This window comes from Artibeus jamaicensis, unplaced genomic scaffold (assembly GCF_021234435.1).
Source record: "Artibeus jamaicensis isolate MK-2021 breed Jamaican fruit bat unplaced genomic scaffold, CSHL_Jam_final contig_47, whole genome shotgun sequence".
In the NCBI taxonomy this organism is placed as follows: Eukaryota; Metazoa; Chordata; class Mammalia; order Chiroptera; family Phyllostomidae; genus Artibeus; species Artibeus jamaicensis.
The window spans coordinates 201,959-221,731 of record NW_026521848.1 but is presented as its reverse complement, the minus strand read 5'-3'; the positions used below and the strand labels follow the sequence as shown (position 1 = coordinate 221,731).

General features: G+C 51.6%; 2 protein-coding genes across 7 annotated transcripts; one reads left to right on the top strand and one right to left on the bottom strand.

The window, feature by feature from the left end:
• The first annotated feature begins 4,253 nt into the window (after positions 1–4,253).
• On the top strand, positions 4,254–16,601 carry TMEM91 (transmembrane protein 91). Of its 6 annotated transcripts, none has more exons than XR_005084256.2 (5): positions 4,254–4,421; positions 5,336–5,574; positions 7,301–7,447; positions 10,857–10,941; positions 16,521–16,601. XR_005084256.2 is itself a non-coding variant. In XM_037157665.2 (5 exons), the coding sequence occupies exons 2-4, from the start codon at positions 5,365–5,367 to the stop codon at positions 9,817–9,819; spliced, it is 405 nt and encodes a 134-aa protein (XP_037013560.1). In that variant the 5' UTR covers positions 4,254–4,421; positions 5,336–5,364; the 3' UTR covers positions 9,820–9,833; positions 10,857–12,159. The 6 variants fall into 6 exon arrangements, 3 of the variants coding, with proteins under 3 accessions (XP_037013560.1, XP_037013559.1, XP_037013558.2); XR_005084255.2 differs by lacking the exon at positions 16,521–16,601 and adding an exon at positions 11,785–12,159; XR_008392094.1 differs by lacking the exon at positions 16,521–16,601 and adding an exon at positions 9,772–10,739 and having other exon boundaries at positions 10,857–12,159.
• EXOSC5 (exosome component 5) lies at positions 9,835–19,485 on the bottom strand. Its single transcript, XM_037157661.2, has 6 exons — positions 19,280–19,485; positions 15,279–15,392; positions 13,914–14,035; positions 12,320–12,460; positions 11,198–11,287; positions 9,835–10,208 (listed from the first exon to the last, which is right to left on the bottom strand). The coding sequence occupies exons 1-6, from the start codon at positions 19,413–19,415 to the stop codon at positions 10,116–10,118; spliced, it is 696 nt and encodes a 231-aa protein (XP_037013556.2). The 5' UTR covers positions 19,416–19,485; the 3' UTR covers positions 9,835–10,115.
• Between the last annotated feature and the right edge of the window lie 288 nt (positions 19,486–19,773).

Sequence of the window (19,773 nt, the reverse complement as noted above, 5' to 3'; positions counted from 1 at the left end):
TTAGCATTGATACAAAACTGTTATCTAATTTATAGTTTATATTTAAATTTCCCCATCGTTCCAATAACATACTTTATCACTATCTGCCCTCTACCCAGGACCACACTTATTCTTAGTTGTCACATTTTCCAAGTCACCTTGAATCGAGAACAGGCCTGCCACGTTTTAAATTTTGTTATTGTTTTTTTTTATTACATTGACAAGTTTTTACAGCCTTAATCAAGCTCTTTATTTTACTTTTTTATTAAATGTCTTGGAGTGGCATTGGTTAATAGGCTTTTTAAAATTTGCATGTACAGCCCAGGCTGATGTAGCTCAATGCATTGAGTGTGGGCCTGAGAACCAAAGGGTCCCCAGTTCGATTTCCATTCAGGGCACATGTCTGTGTTGCAGGCCAGGTCCCCAGTACAGGGCGCATGGCTGATGTTTCTCTCCCTCTCTTTCTCCCTCCCTTCCACTCTCTCTAAAAATAAATAAATAAAGTAAATAAAAAAAAATTTGCATGTATGTATTACATCCCTAAGAAAAGAATCCCAGATTTTTCCCTCCTGTTTTTCCTCTTGCTTCATCATGGTCCATAATGCCCGCCAAGGTGCCCAGTACAATGAGATCAAACTGACAGGACGGGAGCATGTTGTTCTTCTACTTTTCCAGATCTTCGAGTGGCACATCAGATTCGATCACTCTGCACTGTTTAAGCTGCCCGTGTGTTTCACAACAATTTTTCCTGCTCTGTGATCAGCAGTGATTTCAAATTTCACCAGTGTGGTCGTGCTTCATTATCAGTTAGAAACTGGGCGACGACTTTGGAGCACTGCCTAATAAGAACCTAGTGTTTGCCCCCCTATTTGGCATTGTGGATACTCTTGAGAGCATCAGCCAGGACATTCATGCCCACCGTTTTGGTGGCATAGAAAGCGGAAAATGGTACTAACATTTTTTTTAAAGATTTTTATTTATTCTTTGTAGAGAGAGAGGAAAGGAGAGAGAAAGGGAGGGACACGTCGATGAGTTGCCTCTCATGTGCCCCTAACTGAGGACCTGGCCTGCAACCCAGGCATGTGCCCCGACCGGGAATCAAACCAGTGACCTCTCGGCTCACAGGCCAGCACTCAATCCACTGAGCCACACCAGCCAGGGGTGGTACTAACATTTTTGAAGAGCAGAGCATAGCCCAGCTTTTCTCTCTTTCTCCTTTCCTTCCTTCCTTCCTTCCTTCCTTCCTTCCTTCCTTCCTTCCTTCCTTCCTTCCTTCCTTCCTTCCTTCCTTCCTTCCTTCCTTCCTCTCTCTCTCCCTTTCTTTTTCTTTCTTTCTTTCTTTCTTTCTTTCTTTCTTTCTTTCTTTCTTTCTTTCTCTTTTCTTTTCTTTTCTTTTCTTTTCTTTCTATTTTAGAGAGAGGGGAAGGGAAGGAAAAAAAGATAGGGAGAGAAACGTCAACTGGTTGTTGCTTGTAACCAAACCTGCAACCCCCACATGTGCCCCAATGGGAATTGAATCAGTGACCTTTTGCTTTGCAAGTTGACGATCAATTGAGTGAGCCACAGCAGTCAGGGCCAGCCAGCTTCTTAACAGACTGTCTCTTAATCTGCCTTTGTCTCATATGTTCTCAAGTTTAGATTCAGATGATGGATTTTTTTGACAGGCAAACCACAGAGGTGATGTTATGTCCTTCTCAGTGCCCCTCAGGAGTCACATGATGTCAGTTTGTTGCATTGCTGGTGATGTTCACTTCTATCACCTGGTTAAGGTGATGTCTGCCAGTATTCTGCACTAACACTATATTTCTCCTTTGTAGTAAATAAGTAACCTGTGGGAAGATACTTGGAGACCAGATAAATGTCCTGTTTCTCATTGAACTTTCACCAATGGTTTAAGCCTCCATTGATGATTCTGGGTGGAATCTCATGTTTAATATCCTAGGATCATTGCAAACCCTAAGAGGCCTGGGTCTCTTGTCATTTCGTGAAAGGGGTGGGGTTGAGGGGACTGTACAAGGCTGATGGTGGCCAGAGACATCTAAATGGAAGTGAATAGATGGTTAGGGTGACCTAGGGGGATGAGGGACCCACAGAGTGGAGAGTCAGTGAAAAACTGAGGCTGGTGGGAATTCATGCACCAAACCCACAAACATGCATGAAGGCCTGCTTTGTGCCAGATGCTGTTCCAGGCCCGGAGGCACAGCGGCAAACAAAATCGATCAAACTTCAGGCCTGCTGTAGCTGACAATGATGTGGGAAGATTCAAACGACAAACAACAGAAACATATAGTACCCTCCACCTCCCATCCCTGGTTTTGCTTTCTGCTGTTTCATTTACTTAAGGTCAATCACTGTCCGAAAATATTAAGTGGAAAATTCCAGAAATAAATAATTCCTAAGGTTTAAATTGCGTGCAGTTTTGAACGGCATGAAATCTCACTTCATCCGGCTGTGAATCATCCCTTCGTCCAGCCTCTCCACGCTGTATACGCTGCCCTCCCACGGGTCATGTAGTAGCCTTCTCTGTTATCAGCTCGACCGTCACACATTGAAGTGCTTTTGTCCACGGGACCCTTCTCAGAGGGTCAATAGCAGCCTGACATTGAGTCAACGCCTTCGCCATTGACCTCCCTTCACCTCATCAGGCAGGCATTGCACCGTCTCACGACATAGCGAGGATGAGCGCTGCACAAGGTGTTTTGAGAGGCTACCTTCACGTAACTTTAATGACAGCATATTGTCATGCATTCTGTTTTCTTATTACTTGTTCTTGTTAGTCTCTTACTTTGCTTAATTTATAAATTAAGCTTTATAATAGGTAGGTATGTCCACATCAGAAGAAACACTGTATATGTAGGTTTTGGTACTGCTTAGTCTCAGGCACCCACCCTCCTCCCTCTAGGCCGCCCTAGGTCTTGGGACATGTCCCCTGTGGATAAGGGACTACTGTAATATGTTTCATAGTAATAAATGAGATGAAAAACCAGATGGGTTAAGGAGACAGAATAGCAGGGTATCTCTCCCAGATAAAACAATCCTGCTCCCTCTTCCCTCTCATCTACCCTCCTGTGGATCTCCTTGCCTGCCTGTCATTTGCCAGAGACTCTGGCTTATTCCAGCGTTCCCCCTGGGAGTGGGGCCAGTGCCAGCTCCAGTGTCTGGACTCTTGGCAAAGAGCCCCGGAGCCCTGGAGCGAGGGAACTCTGGCTGGCCCCACTTCAGGCAGGGGAAGCCTCCAGTTTGTCTGACTGGCACTGGTGAAGTGGAGGGCTTCTGGGGAGGGGAAGCCAGTGCAAGCCGGGTGGAGGAGGTCGGCAGGGTAAGGCAAGTTCCTTAGTCAGACTGATGGAGAGGGATGTAAATAATAATATTCATACACACACACGTTTCCAGTGCTTGCCTTGCCAGGTTTTGGGTAAATGTTAGACATTTTCATCTCACCTAATTTGTGGTTAGTGGTTTATGTGTATTCTTGCCTCTAAGAGAGAGGGAATCTTTACATCGTTTTAAAGATGAAGAAATTGGTGTTCAGAGAAGCAATTCTATTTTCTAGAGGTCACACAGTCAGTGCTGTGAAGAGCCTGGAAAGAAACTCAGGTCCCTGTGGATCCAAACACTGACTCAACCACCAGCTGTACCATCTGATAACCAGCACATCTGCCCCATCCCCAGCTCACTCCCAGCTCAGCCCCCTTTCCTCAGAAGCCCCCAGCCCACCTTTTGTCTCTGCTTCCTCCCCTCACCTTGACCAGCAAGGAATACAGCTCTGGGGTACAAGCTGCCAGGCCAAGGGAGCACACATCTCTGAGCCTCAGTTTTTTTTATCTGCAAAATGGGGATAGAAATAGAGCTACTGAGAGGAATCAATGCGATGATGTCTGCACTCTGTGACCTGGAAGCTCTCCTTGCCTGTTTCCTCTTGTGTACAACAGGATAATAAATGACAGTGCCTCGTAGGTCTTTCTGAAGTAGGTCTTTCTGAGCATACGTGTGCATCTGCATTCTGTGCACACAGTTGGTCTGAACAGCTGTTATCAATGAGCAGGGGGTGATGGAGGTGGGTAGAGGCAAGGCCAAGAACATTCTAGAGGATCCTGGCTCCCCTCTTCTGCCCCGCAGCAGTTGGGCGCGGGCCCCGTGCTCAAGCCTCCTTGTCCGGGCGAGGCCTCCTGCTGCGGTCCTGCGTTGATGTCGGCCTTTAAGGACCCCTTCGCCCCGACGTCGCCGAGGGCGGAGCCTGGAGGTTGCCGCTCCGCCCCCACCCCGCCCCCATCCGCTGCGGACCCGGGCGGGAGACTGGAGCTGAGTGGGACGTCCAGATCCTGCAACTCCAGGCTCTAGCCGGGCAGCTTGGGGCTTTCTGAAGTCCCCATACCCGACCGGTAGAGTCGGGACAGGTGTCGGTTCAGGGGCCCAGGAGGTCCGGCATCTGGCCCTGAGTGGTGAGTGAGGGGCACAGTTAAAGGACGCCTCCCCTCCCCCGGGTCCTAGCATTGCGGGTGGGGAGGCAAACCCTTGGCGAGGAATTAGGCTTAAACCAGGTTTGGAGTGAGAGGAGGAGGCTTAGGAGGACCCCCAGGGGGACCGTGGGGCGAGGAGAATATTCTTTGTTGAGTATGTGCGAGTGTGTGGTGGTGGTGGAGGGTGTTATGGGGTAGGTGAGCTTAGGCGGATTCTAGTAAAACAGGAGGTGCCTGGGGAGCTGGTGGGAACGCGAGAGGGTGTGTGTGGGGTTACCGATGTGGATGGAGTAGGCAGGGGTGCCGGCAGGTGTGCAAGGGAAGTGGTGAGAACAGGGGAGAGTGATGGATACTTGTGCGTATGTTAACACATTGGGGGGGGGGAATCTCTTCTGGAGAGATTACGAGTGTGCAAGGAGTCACTTTGTGCCACAGTTGTGTGGTTTTAAGATTTTATTTATTTATCTTTAGAGGGGAAGGGAAGAAGAGAGGGAGAGAAACATCAATGTATGGTTGCCTTTCGTGCGTCCCCTGCTGGGAACTGGCCTGCAGGGAACCTGCCTGCAACCCTGGCATGTGCCCTGACTGGGCCACTGACTGGGAATTGAACCGCGATTGTTTGGTTCGCAGGCCCGTGCTCAATCCACTGAACTACACCAGCCAGGGCTAGTTGTGTGGTTTTTGACTGAGGGTAGAGAGGACCAAGGTTTAATGTCTGGCCCCTGAATTCTCTTTACAACTTGGGCCAGCCTCTTTTACTCTCTGGGCCTCAGTTTTACCCTCTGTAAAGTGGGTCTGAGGGTTGTTGACCTAAAGTCTCTGTCTCTGTGGAGTCAGGAGTCAGGGGAAGGATGAAGGTGAGACTTTCACTTGTCCTTTTCTTTTCCCTACCCAAGGAAGCACCTCCGGGAACCCCTCCCCAGCCATGGACAGCCCCAGTCTTCCAGAACTTCAGCAGCCTCTGCTGGCAGGTGTTGGCTCCACCTGCCCTGTCCAGAAGCCTGGAGAGCCTGAGCCAGATCCCCTCTTTGGGGAGACAGCTTTTGCAGAGTCCCTAAGGGGCTGGCAGTTTCTGCCATCACCTCTTCCCTCTGTGAGCACTGGTCTGGGGCAGCCAGGGCACCCTGACCTTGAGGTAGGAGAAACAGGCCTTAGAGGGAGCAAGGGGAGGGGGCTGGGGGAGATTCCAGCTACAGTCAACATTTGATAGGCTGGCAGGTGAGGTACCTGCCTTTGGCCTGGGGTTTCACTTCTGAGCCGGGAGTGAGTTTCCTAGATATCTGGCTGTTGTTTATCCTGGTCTCCCTTGCCCCTGGATTCTTTAGCTTTGTCTCTTATTTGCCTCTCATCTTTGTTCCCTAACCTTTGGCTGTCTGGCTTTCCTCTGATTTCTAACCCCTACTCTGTCCATCTCTCTCCAGAGCCAACTCACCTGTGGCCTCTGTCTGCCCTGGTCTCTTTTTTGAAAACTGTCACTTTTGTCATTTCTTATTCCTTGTCTTTTATTTTGTGAACATGGTTTCCCAGTTCCTATTGCTGTATAAGAAGTCACTGCAAAACTCAGTAGTTTAAAACAACAGCAGTCATTGTTATCACTCATGGTTTCTCGGGGTCAGGATTTGGGAAGCACTCCGTTGACTGGTTCTGCCTCAGGGTTTTTCGTAAGGTTGTGGTGGAGCCAGTGGCCGAGATCTGGAGCAATCAGGGGCTGAGGCAGCTGGGGGCTAGCTGGTACCTCTCTTCATGTAGTCTTGGGGTTTCCACACGTCTCCCCATGTGAGCTGGTTTGGGCTTCCCTCCGGCATGGCAGCTGGAGGGCAGTTGGACTCATGTGCCTTTGGTCTCCAGCATGTGTCTCAGCAGAGCGGGAGCGGCCTCACCTTTTCTGATTAGGAAGTCAGGTAACATTACTTCCACTACATTCCACCAATTATGAGTGAGTCACAGCCTCTCCAGATTCCAGGAACTGGGACCCAAACGTCACCTTTGATGGGAAAAGTATCAGTCACTGTAAGAAGAACATACGGGATAGGAGAGATGGTCACAGTTATTTTTGGAAAAATCTGCCACATTGTCTTGCTAGGCATCATGCTGACATTGTATGTGCTTGATAATTCCATTGTTTGAAGATTTTGAAGGTCTGATTATTTCTGCTCGTTCTCATTCACAGTTCCTTTATGTTCCTGGTTATCTTTGACTGCATGCTGGTCGTCATATTTGAAAAATTATTTTGAGGTCTAGAACGAAGGTACCTTCCTCCAGAGAGGACTTGCTTTGCTTCTGAGAGCTGCCTGGGGGCATTAGCAGTTAAAGATCATTTTTAATTTCAAGGTTTGATTGAAAGGTTTGATTTTTCTGGGATTGGCGTATACCTTCCCAGGAAGGGCAAAAGAGGCCTTCTGTGTTCATTTGACCTGTTACCTTTTTCATTTCAGTTTCAGCCTTACAATGACTCCTTACTCTTATGAGCTGTTTGATGCAAGATTAAAACAAAATTTTTTTAAAAATGTAGAATCAGTAGTTTCAGGAGTCAGGTTTGTCCGAGTAACTTAGGCCACCGGAGTTGTTTCTCCAAATCTTCATCTTTTTGCAGGCTCCTGCCCCTGCTGGTGTCTGTCTCCACCTCGGGGGCAGGGAACTCAGAGCCCAGGGGGTGGGCGGGGCTCTTCTCTGGAGGCAAGCTTCACAGCTTCCCTCAGAGGGCTCAAAGATCCAGGAAAGTCAAGAGCCTGTCTCCTAAAACATTTTCTGTCTTGGTGTTTCTGGGGCGGCCCTGGTGTTGGTCTTTGGGGGCCGTGCAGAGCATGGTGCTGGGGCGGGGGAGGTGGGAGATGCCCACCCAGGCTCTTTCCTGCTTCTAGGATGCATCAAGTGACAGCGACTCGGACTGGGACAGGGACAGCCTTCTCTCCCCGCTCCTACCCCATGACCACCTGGGCTTGGCTGTTTTCTCTGTGCTGTGCTGTTTCTGGCCTGTGGGCATTGCCGCCTTCTGCCTGGCCCAAAAGGTCAGTCCGTGTGTGGGGCTGGGAGGGGGGACTAGAGATAACAGAGAAAAATGCACTCAAGGTATAAAACAAAACATAGCAGCTATGCCTGGGGCTAAGGGAAGACACGGAGAGGATTCACATGGAAACATTTGGCAGTAAAATGAGGCATGGTACACAGAAGGCTGCCAAGTGGTGGTTAAAAACCCAAACTTAAATCCTAGGCCTGCCCCTCTCTGTGAGCAAGCCACAATTTCTCGGTGCCTCGTGGTCACTGTGCGGATCAAATGAGTTAGAACTGAGCGGTGGCAGACACTAACACCTTGTTAGTCACCCAGAACCCCCAAGTGCCCAGGAGATGCTCCCTGTTTGGGGGACGTAGGAATGAATGCATGGGTGTGTCCTGTGGGGACAGGGCTGGGGCTTCAGGAAGCAGGGTGGGCGGAAGGGATGCCTGACTCACTGACGCCCAACACCTCCACAGACCAACAAGGCCTGGGCCAAGGGGGACGTCCAGGGGGCAGGGGCCGCCTCCCGCCGCACCTTCCTGCTGGGGGTCCTGGCCATCGGGCTGGGTGTGTGCACATACACGGCAGCCCTGGTGACCCTGGCTGCCTACCTGGCCTCCCGAGACCCGCCCTAGCCGCCCCTGCGGCCCTCACTGTGAACCAGAGGCTGGTGGTCCGCAGCACATGCTGGCAGAGTAGAGAATCCAGGTGGATGTGGCGGTGGCAGCGTCCAGCAGTGGGACCAAACCGTACAACCCTCTACCCTTTCCGGCTGCTACGATGTCAGATTAAACACCAGACACGCTTGTAGTCAGATCTGTGTCAGTCTGTGGGGGGCAGGTGGGGCTGGGGGCACCTGACAGGCTCTCCCCAGGGCACTCCTGGACACCTCGGAGCTGAAGGGGGACCCTGAGGGGTGGGGGTTTCCCAGCTGCAGAATGATCTCTTCACAGCTGAGGGCGGTCAGCAGAGAATTACAGAGCTGGGTGCCAAGGACTTACTCCTCCATGTGGCAGCTGTATGACCTTGGCCCACGGCCATATATATTCTTTGAGCCTCATTTTTCCCCACCTGGGAAATGGGTCATGCATGTAAAAGGAAGTCTCCTTCTGAGCTCTTTGTATAGCAAGTGGCAGAAATTCAACTCCGATCACCTCACACACACAAAGGGGAAAAAGCTGAGGTACAGCAGGATTCGGGGGCTCAAGTGAAATGGTCTGGCCCCCTCTCTCACCTCCTTCCTTTTTGGCTTCATTCCATGCAGGCTCCCCCTTGTGGGGGAGAAAAATGGCCCTGGCCAACTACTACCCCAGGAGCCCTCAAGGGCAGCCCCAAATGAATCATACGGCCTGCCAGTGGGGAGTTGGGGGGCAAACATGGACAGAGCCTTTAGGTAGCATCAAAGTGCTGATCGAAAGGAGTGTCTGCTAAAAGCGGTGCTAGCAGAGGGGCAGATGTGCTCACTAAATGGGGTTCAGCATTACCCAGCAATGGAGTGATGGTTTGGTTTTCTCATTCCACTTAATGCCATTCCAGTGGGTCTTTCTGAACACGCTTCCCCATTTGGTACTCCACGGAGCGAAACTGCAAGCTAAAGATATTCATGCATTTCCTGGGATGAAAATGACACCGCGCTGGCAGCCATGGGAACTCGGCGAGCTAGTTCAGGCACGTGAAGTACACAGCATAGGTCCCCCCCCCCCCCCCCCAAACACCACAGGCTGCCAGATCCCGTGACCATGCGGCTCCAAAGTGGGTTAATCCTTGCTGATGCTCACACATTCTTGTCTCCTACCCACTAAATAAAAGAGTAGGGGAGCAGTCAAATGGCAACTAAAAATGTCCCCTAGGGGGTGCTACCATCCCTGAAAACCAACTTCTGTGTACAGATGGTGAACCCCAGTCCAGTGTGCCGGCCTCTCCCTGGTTTGCCTGAACAGCAAAGGCCTGAACTGGGCGAAGTGGGACCCACGCTGCATTGCTGAGTAGCTTCTGACCTTGTTTTCTCATCTTAAAAAATGTGGACTGCAGTAACAGCCCCACCTCACTCGGTTGTCAGGCTCAGACAGTAGCCTCTGAGCGCCCATCCTTGCCCTGACCGTCTTTCTCCTGCCTTCACAGGCACAGTTCCGGCCACGCTGACTGCCCTGCTGGTCCTCAACAGGTCTCTCTCTGGGGCTTGTCCCCCGTGTGTCCATGAGCTCACTCCCTAGCCTCCTCCTGGCTTCCCTCAGGTGTCCCCCTCTCGGTGAAGGTGTCCCCGACCAATGTATTAAACTTGCCTTCCCCGAACAAAGGTGCTCAAACCCTTCTTCCCTGCTTTTTGTTTTGCCACAGCACTTACCATCGTCTGACAAACACCAATTCTGGGCCCTCAGCACCTAGCAGGGACTGCACAAGTAGGTGCTCAACAGACATTTATTAGACGAAATGAATTCATTCAATAAATGTGCAATCCTAGTAATGTTTCCCTGGTGGGTGTGGGGCACCCATGTCCCCTCACCCCGAACCCCAGGGGCTGCAGCCAGGGGCACTCCTCAGGTGGCCCTGCAGCTACAGGCCCACAAGCTCTCCTGGGCACACGAGGACAGAGAGGCAAGGCTGGGTGGCAGCAGGTTTCTTTTGCACTGGAGGTAGTGGTGGGTGGTGGCAGTGGGAGGGGCGCCCTGCCCCAACTTGCCTCAGCTCTTGGAGTACCGCCTCTGCAGCGATTCCCGGTAGAAGCGGAAGACATGTTGCGAGGCAGCCTGGGCTGCAGCCAGGCACTGTTGGAGCTGCGTGGGAGAGACTGGTCAGTGCAAGCCCATCCCTGCACTGCTGCGGGGCCAGTGGGCTCACCTGGTTTCTAGGGCCCCCAAACCTACCACCTCCCTCTTCACCTGGGCAAGCCCCCCACCCCCCAGGTGAGACAGGTGGGGAGGGGATTATTCCAAATGCATCTCCTCCTTCCCCACTTCAGGGCTTCTTAGAGGGGACGAGGAGAAGGAAAAAAGAAAAGGTGAGGGAAGCAGGGACCAGCTTCCGTCAACTCCAGGGCCTCAAACCAACGGGATTGGGCATCCTGACAGCTGGAATAGACCTGAGCTCTGGAAACTTATGAGCTCACGAAACTGGAGATTTACTGGCATTTTAGAGCCACGGGCCTTGTGACCCTGGATGACGTTAGGAGCCACAGAATCTGAAACCCCAAATCTTAACTGCCACATGTCACTAGAGTCTTGGGAGGTCCAGACTGGAAATGCTCTTGGAGACCATTTGCAGTTTCTGAACTCTTCGGACCTGGAGTGGGGAGTCCCCCCTTTCTGGTACCCCCCCCCCCCCCGATTTCAACCTGAACTCTTCTCTCTTCCTACCTCATAACTGGGCTTCCCTTAAAAAATTTTTTTTATCCTCACCTGAGGACATTTTTTCATTGCTTTTAGAGAAACATTGACGTGAAAGAGGAATACTGACGGACTGGCTGTCTTCTCGCACGCGCCCCGACTGGGGATCAAACCCGCAACCTGGGTACGTAGCCCCAACCCAGAATCAAACCTCTGACCTTCTGGTCCACAGGACAACGCTCTCAACTGAGCCCCACTGGCCAGGGCAGGCTTCCCTTTAAAATTCCCACAAAGGTTTCTTGGCTACAAAGTCTACAAACTCCTGTTCACAGAGGACTCAAGGAGGGGGGGCTCTCCTCAAACCTCTGAGGTCAGGGCAGAGCTGGGACATGTCAGGGGTAGGGAAGATCTGGGGTTCCCCCACATCCACATGCTGCTACCTCAGCATCAGAGAAGAGTCCCTTGGTGGTGGACATGAGTAGCTTCTGCTCCACGCTGTCGAGTGCAAAGGTCAGGACTGCCCGGGCCTCCTAGGGATGAGGGATAGAAGGTGGGGGACGCGGGCTCTCCCTTCAGGTACAATGTCGGCTGATCCCGAAGAAAGGACTTGCCTTTCCCAAAGCCAAGTACCCCTGCATCCAGTGTGGCTGTGTACCTAGGGACCACCCCTCCCAGTTTCCTAGGCCGTTCCCCTAGATCCTACACCGATTCCAACCACAGGCTTCTGATGGGCTTCCAGGCGGTTTTCCTGCCCTGCAGGGGGAGCCACAGTACACCTCATTTACCTGGCGCCTCCTAGCTTTTGTGCTCTGTACTCCTGAGGCACGAAGTGGCAAAATACATTTTCTGGGTGCCCCTTAAAGGTAGTACAGTCCTCCACCTGTACTCTGGTGGGGCACTGACAGGAGGGAGACCAGCACCCAGGGCAAAGCCAGGTCTACGCAGCCACAAGTGACTGCAGCAATGCCTCCAATAGCACAGGCAGGAGCTACAGGTTCCTGATGACTCTTCCCTTTTCTTCCTTCAGCTCTTCCAACACTGTTGTAACCAGTTCCCTGCATTAAACCCTCCACTGGAAATCCCCCAGTGGCCTCTGCTTTCCTGACTGGATGTGAGTGGGCTAGTAACTCAGAGTAACCACAGCCCCAGGATACTGTGAACTTGAGCCGATGAGGAATGCTCTTTCTTCCTGTGCCTCTTTGCCTCTTGAGATATAAGCAGAGCTTAAGCAGCCAATCGCAGCCTCAGGAGAGATACTGGCCAGAGATAATGGAGCTAGAAGTGCAGAAAAGCGCAGGTACTAAGAAATGCAAAGGAAACCCTGAAGGCGTCCGAGGCCCTGGCTTGATCTCTGTTCTTTCTGAGTTTGGTTCTGAATGTCAATAAATTCCCTACTTGCTCACGCAGTTTGAGTTGGGTTTCCAGCACTTGCCCCGATGAACAGAGCAGAGCCGGTCAGCTGGGACTGGGGTGGGACGAGCCAACTGCGGTGGGACAGTGTGGCCTCCACGAGAGGGTCAGGTTCTGCCGCGGCCCTTCACCACCCTGGCCTCCACACCTACCTTTTCCTGCTTGGCTGTGGGGTCCAGCATGAGGGTCCCGTCAGCGTCCAGGGCACAGGTGACCCCACAGAAGAGGGCCTGCATGGGCACACCTGCGTCGACTAACGCCATGCAGGCAGCGTTCAGGCAACAGGCCAGGAGCTGAGCGCCACAGGGAGCAGTTAAAGAGTTTCCACTGCAGGGCTGGCCAGCAGACGGGTCCTTGCCTCCTCCACCCCCCCAGCCTGTGCAGTGGCAGCCGCACCGACTGACCACAGGAAAGCAGTACAGCAGTGTTTTCTAAGTGGTTCTGGGACCATGTAACCTTGGGTTTCAGAACTGGCTTTGTGACCTTAAGCAGGCGAGTTACTCTCTCTGAGCCTCAATCAGAGATCAGGATATTCAACAGATATACACCGGCAGGTGCCAGGAACCTCCAGGGAAACCAAGGGCGGAGAGGGGAAGAAAACTTCCAGATCACACGGGAGGTACTGGCAGAGCCAGGCCTGGAACCTGGGAATCTGGCAGCAGCCACCAGGGACAGACTGCCGGGGAGGTGGTGGGAGGGGTCATTACCACTGCCTCAGGGGGCCGGCCACCCAGGGGAGAAGCGAGGCCGTGGCGCAGTGGAAGGTGAGCACAGGGCTGAGCCAGACTCCTGGCCTGACCTCAGCTGGCTGCCCAGGTCTAGCACAGAGGATAAGGGCCCAGCGGTGGAATCTGTCCCACCTCTGCCAACCCTCTGTGATCTCCCACCGAGCCTCACTTCCCCTGTGCAATGGGACTACAACAGCCCACCCCTCCTCCTATCTAGGAAGTGCCTGCCCCAGTGCAGCCCTCTAGAAATGCCCACTTCTGCAGGTCCTCAGCCTCAACCTGTGACCCAAACCATGGGGGTCTTTCAAGGATGAGCTGTTGGCCCTACTCTGCTAGCTCAGGGCTCCCCCAGGTCAGCCCTGTTGTGGCTCAGCTGGTTGGACACCATCCCGAAAAGATCACTGGCTGGGTCCCAGTCAGGGCACATGCCGAGGATGCAGGTTTGGTCCCCAGCTGGGGCATGTACTAGAAGTAACTGAATGATGTTTCTCTCCCTCTCTTCCCCTTTCTCTAAAAATAAATAAGTAAAACCTTAAAAAAAACACAAAACAAAAACACCTCAGGGTCAGAGTGGAGCTCAGTGGCACAAGCTTTGGAGTGAGACAGGCCTGAGTTTTGTCTCTGCTGCCTTCAGCTGTGTGACCTTGGACAAGTGACTTCCCCTCTCTGGGCCTCAGCTTCCTCACCTGAAACATAGGAACATAAGAACATCAATCTGCCAGGGGCCTTGGGCTCTGGAACCGAACAGTGTGGGTTCAAGTCCTGGCTCTGCCAATTACTACTTATGTGAGCTGTGCAGATTTAATGGGTTGGCATGTGTATGGCACTTAGAACAGTCCTCGACACACAGTAAGCACTCAAGCTGTTTGCTGTTCTTTTTCAACTAGTTGATTTGGTGCCTGTCAAGTGTTTGGAGGTCCTCTGGCTAGCGGGAGGGTATGTATGGCCATCAGCAAGGGAGGAAATTAAGGAGATTCTGGGGGACTTCTTGGAGGAGGCAGCCCAAGGGAAAGGATACAGAGCCAGCATCGCTGATGACCTGCAGCACAATGGTGATGGAGGTGCGGGGGTGCAGCGCCCCCAGCACCACCGCTTCACATGTGTTCCTGATCAGCCGCTCCCGGCTCTTCTCTGCTACACCTGGGGAAATCAGGGACGGGAAGGAAGGGGTCAGGCTTTTCTCTTCCTCCACACGCATCACCCACGTCTCTGGAAAGGGCCTGCAGTCTAAGCCTGGGTTGGTGCAGGACCCTCCGTGGATGGCACAGGATTCCCAGTGGCCAGGAGGGAGGGCCTGGCTGGCACCCTGCTGCGGCCACCGGCCACCTGTCTGCGGTGTTATAGAGGAGATGAGATAAATTCGCATGGACTACTGAGTCCCATGGAGGAAAGGGGACAGCACAGCCATTCTCTTAAGGGTGGGGGGGTGCCCTAACTCTTGCCTTGACAGGCTTTTGTTGGCTTTCTAATAGCATACATCAAAGAAGATCTTCATTTATTATATTTAGGTTTGCTTTAGGTAATTACTTTCTACAGATAGCAACAGAAGGGATGTTACTGATTACTTCTCACAGATTAACAAGGAAAAAATTGTTGCGAATGCAAGGGAACGGTAAGAGTAATTGGTCTGGGGTGGAAAGGGGAGGGAGTTGGGGGACACGGGGGGGGTGGGCTGGGATGGGAGTAAAAGAGAATACTGTAGTTGAAAATAATTTTTAAAAATGTTCATGAATCTAAAAAAAAAGAGTAATTGGTCTGGTTAAACTTTAGTTCTTGCGAGAATGAGCACAGACTTCAGGAAGTTAAAGATACGGAGCTAAGCATTTTCTGCTTCAACTCAGGGTGAGGGATTTTTAGCAAGAGCAAGTCACAAAGCAGCCCAGGTACAATGCAGGCCTGATTTCCCAGAGGAGAATCAATCCATGGGTTTGGCTCCTGTGTGCTGCCACATGCCTATGGGCTTTTCAATAGGGCTGAGCTAAAATTGCCACTGCCAGGCGGATTGGTTCCCAATACCACCCACTGCACCCCTGCCACTGCCAGGATCTAGCAAGGGAGACGCCCAGGGGAGGAAAATCCCAGAGTTCCCATGTCCCATGCTGCTGCCCGAGCCCAACCCAGCGGGCCCAGTCCCAGGAGCGAGGGAGACAGGAGGGCATAAAAACGTTAATGGAAAGAAGGGCAGATGAAGCCAGATGAAAAGAGGAGGGGGAAGGGAAGGCTCGGAGAGACAGAGAGAGGCAAAGAGAAAAGAAACAGAGACTCAGAGGAAGAGATAGAAGTTGCTGAGGGGAAACAAGGGGACAATACAGGCTGGGGACAGCAGTGAGGGAGGAGCCGGGCAGGGGTTCTCGACAGCAGGGACAACTGCAGACCCAATTACCAGGCAGCCCGATTTTCGGCCTCAGGATCACTTCCAGTGTGGCCTTGTTGAAGATCTCTTTGCTGACCTTCACCTCGGCTGGCCCATACACCCCCGCCAGGACGGAGGTATCCCCTGCAGAGACAGTGTGGAGGCCTCAGCCACATGTACCCTCCCTCTGGGGCCCACTGTGAGGCACTTAACAGTGTGGGCATCAGTCTGACCCACCAATCATTGGCAGTGACTTTTGGGGTACTCACTCCATTTCTCTCCCTTCACTTCCTCACCTGTGAAATGGGGACAGTAACGGTACCTCCCTCACTATAAATGAGATAATGCACAACACTGCCTGGAACATGCTGATTACACAAAAGACTGTAGTCAGTGTTACTCACTTTAACAAGAAGTTCTTCCTGAGAGCTAACCTTCCTCTCTCTTGCTGTAGCTGCTCTCGACCTGTCCCAAAGCTTCCCTCAGCCCCACTCCCTTCCCTCACTCAGACTCTTGATTCCAAACCCTGCAGCAGTCAGGACACCTGACACAGGGATGTAACTCTGGGTGTGGGTCCTGACTCCCAGTTATTTTCCAAAGGGGGTATGAACCAGAGAGAGGGAAGCAAGACCTGAGGAAAAAAAAAACCTGGCTTCTGGTCTGGTCTGCCTCCTCCCGGCTATGCACCCTTGATTGATTTTGCTCACTTCTCTGGGCTTTAGTTTTACCATGTGCGAAATGGAGACTGGACTCCAGCAGGGGCTTCCAAACTTTTATGACCACAGCTCCAAGAAATACATTTTGCAATGGGCCTCGAGATGCCTGCAGATCCGTGTGTGTGGAAATGGAACAAAGGCATGACAAAATCTTACTGTTACCGCCTTGGCATGCTCGGATATTTTCTACTCGATTCCAGTGAAAAACAATGAATGCAGTGGTTCTCAACCCTGACTGCACACTAAAATCACCCCAAGGCTTTAAAAGACAGTGAGGACCAGGCCCTCCTCCAGAGATCGTAATTCAGCTGCTCAGGGTGGGGTTCAGGCATCGGGAGTCGGAGCTCCACAGGCCACTCTGTGTGTGAGGAGGGAAGGGGAGCCTGTGACCTGCAGTGTGAAGAAAGGAGCTCGAGCACAGCTTCCGAACACTGTTCTGAATCAGAACCACTGCAACATGAAATGGAAAATGTGGAAGGCAATGGGGTGGGTTCTGGGGCTATGCGTTTTTGTTTTTTAAACCCTCATCTGAGGACATTTTTTTGTTACTTTTTAGAGAGGAAAGGAGATAGAAACATCCATCGGCTAACTCTCATATGCGCTTGGATGCGGGGAATCCTGCATGACCAGACCTGGGATGAAACCTGTAACCTGAGTATGTGCCCTGACTGCAAATTGAACCCGCAACACAACCTTTTGGTTACAGGAACCGTGCTCCAACAAACTGAGCCACACTGGCCAGGGCCTCAGCCTCTGCATTTTATTGTAGATTCTGAGGCCACAAGCACCTGGAACATGGTTTTCAGGGTCCTCAAAGACTCATTCCAAGGCCTGAGGCTTTGAGGTTTTAGAACATGGAAGAGGCCACCCTTCTCAGTATCGCTAAGTTCTAAGAAACTTGAGGCTAGAGAGCTAAAGTTTAGCACGAGAGCTAAGCCTGGGGGCAGGCCTGAGAAGGCCCCTAGTTGGGCTGTTATTGCCGGAGCTGGGAGGAGGGGCTGTCCCACAACTGAGGGCTTCTCTGTGTTCCACGAGAATCTGCCTGGAGGTGGGGAGGTCACCCAGGAGAGTTAGATCTGCACTGGGGGTGGTCATTCTTGTTAGTCCAGATGAGCTGTCTCTGGTCCACCTGAACACAGGAATCACTCCCCATCACCTTCTCAAGGACACAGCTCCAACAGTTCTGTGGAGCAACTCTCTCCTCTCTGGGCCCACATCCAGCTTCAACACCCGCCCCACTGATCTGACCCTCTAAAAGCCAAGGTCCCAAAGCACTATCTCCTTCTCCTCTCCTCCTTGACCCACCACTCCATTGCAGCAGCTTTTAGCAGCATCACCAGTGACATATGTCCAAACTCTCAACCCACAGGTCTGTTCCATCCTCATGTGACCCAACCTCACAAGGACTGAGGCAGCTGATTGGCTCTTACATCGCTGGGCTCCTCCAGGTCACCTCCCTCTCTCGGTTCTCCTCTTGTCTTGCTCCTTCTCAGTGTCTTTCTGCTAGCTCCTCACGAGTCAGAAGACTCAGGCCTTAGTCCCAGGACCTATTCTCTTTCCCATCTACACTCATTTTCTTGGTAATTTCATTCAATGAAGAGCTTAAAATACCATCTATAGCCAGAGGATTTAAAACAGTATGTCCATACTGGGTCTCACTTTTTTTTTAAAATGTATTTATTTATCTTTAGTGGGGAAGGGAAGGAGGGAGGGAGAGAAATATCAATGTATGGTTGACTCTTGTGGGTCCCCTGCTGGGAACTGGCTTGCAACCCAGGCATGTGCCCTGACTGGGAATCAAACCTCAATCCTTTGGTTCGCAGGCCTGAGCTCAATCCACTGAGCTACACCAGCCTGGGCTGGGTCTCACTTCTGAACTCCAGATTCTATGTCCAGTTTGCCACCATGATGCCTACTGGGCATTGCAAACAGGCAAAGACCTTAGCTCTGTCCCTATCTTCTCATATCCCAAAACCAAACCATCTGCAAATTGTGTCAGTTTTACCTTCAAAATACATCCAGAATCTCGCCACCTCCATTGCTTCCACTCTAGTCTGAGCCTCCCTCATCTCCCTGTTGCCCCCATAACCTACTAGAGGCAACACTGAAGCCAGAGAGATTCTGTTAAAATATATTTGGATCATGTTCTTCCTCTGAGCAAAAGTTCCAATGGCTCCCATCTCATTTACTACATGTTATGTGATGGGCCATCCTTAACTCTCTCCAAAACCCCCCTCACTTCTCCAACCATGTTGGTCTCCTGACTTCCTCAAACATACCAGGTACCCTCTTGCTGCATGGCCTGGGCACCTGGTTGATACACTTCCTCTCCTGATATTTTCAGGGTTTGCTCTCTCACCTTTAGGTCTTTATTCAAATGTTACCATTTCACTGAGTCCCTTCCTGACAGTCCTATTTAAGATTGCAGCCTTCTCTGGCACAGCCTATTCCCCTTCCATACTATAGCTTGCTCTGTAGCACCTTACTTAACTATCTTCTTTACTGTCTGTCTTCTTGCTCAGGTGAGGGGTTAAAAAATTCTTTATTGCTGTATTCCCAATGCCTAGAACAAATACATACCCGTCCAATGAGAAGGAATGAATGAAAGCAGGTTTGTAACTGGGTAGAAGGTAGTGCCCTAGAGAGAGGACTGCGGCATCTATGGGTGTGGTCCTTAGGCTTACCTCCAGAGGAATATTTACCTGAGTCAAGGAGTTTGAAAGGTACTCAGCTAGATCTTACAATAGGTAAGCAATACCCCAATCTCAGAGATATTTACCTAATTGGTGGGGATGGGGAAAATCTCAACCCAGGGTGTGGACATCAACCTTAATCTGAAAAGTATGTACTTGGGTGAAAGGTCTTCCCTAGCAGGGAGTAATGAAACCGGTAATAGTGATCTGCCAGCCTTCGAGGTAGTTATGCAAATAGGCAGGTTTGCCTCAGTCTGGGATGTATGGACCCAGGGTATGTCTGTGGGAAGCTGAGGAGGAATCTAATTAAGGGGGTTATTCACTGTGGTGAGATTTTCTCTACTGTAGAGTATTGATGCTTATGGGGAGGTCTGGGCCTCTCCCTTGGTATTTACCGGGTGGAGGTATCTCTCCCTTCTAGTTAGGAGATACATACTTACCCTACAGTATCTAGTAATAGCCACCTAGGCAAGAAGTTCTGTATGAGTCCAGGAGGGATATTTACCGGCTAGTATCAGAGGAGGTGGGCATACCTTTGCACGAGACACCGTAGCCACTCCCTAAAATAAATACAACTTGGGTGAACGCGGCCGGGGCACTATCTACTTGGGTAATTTCTTACCTTGCAGGAACGAGGCAGAGCCATCCGGCCGGGACAGCAGGTTCTGTTCGCAAGCAAAGTGCCGGAGGCTGCAGCCGGGGCCCCGAGAGCTGGAATCCGTTCCAGACTCCGTGCGGATTTTGGCGTCAGTCTGCATTGCCTCCTCCGTCTGCCAACTCCACGAGTAAAGTCAGTTCCGCACCGCAGGGCGCGCAGGCGCGCAGACTGCGTACCCAGGGCGCAACGCGCGGATCTCGGTTCGCCAAGGTCCCACATGGCTCCTTGTTTACTAACAATTTGACCCCGCCCACTCCGGCCTCTAAATTCCAGAAAAGCCATTGGACCTTAGCGAATAGGGGGTGGTTCTTGGCAAGGGCTGGTCCTACCCGAGGCCCCGGGCCCTAAAAGTCTGGGGCTCCGGTCAGGTTGCCCTCTTCTTTGCCTGTTACAAAAACAATCACAGTGAGGCTATCAGAGTAATTTGTTTTGGAAGCTACGTTGTTTATTCCACACAT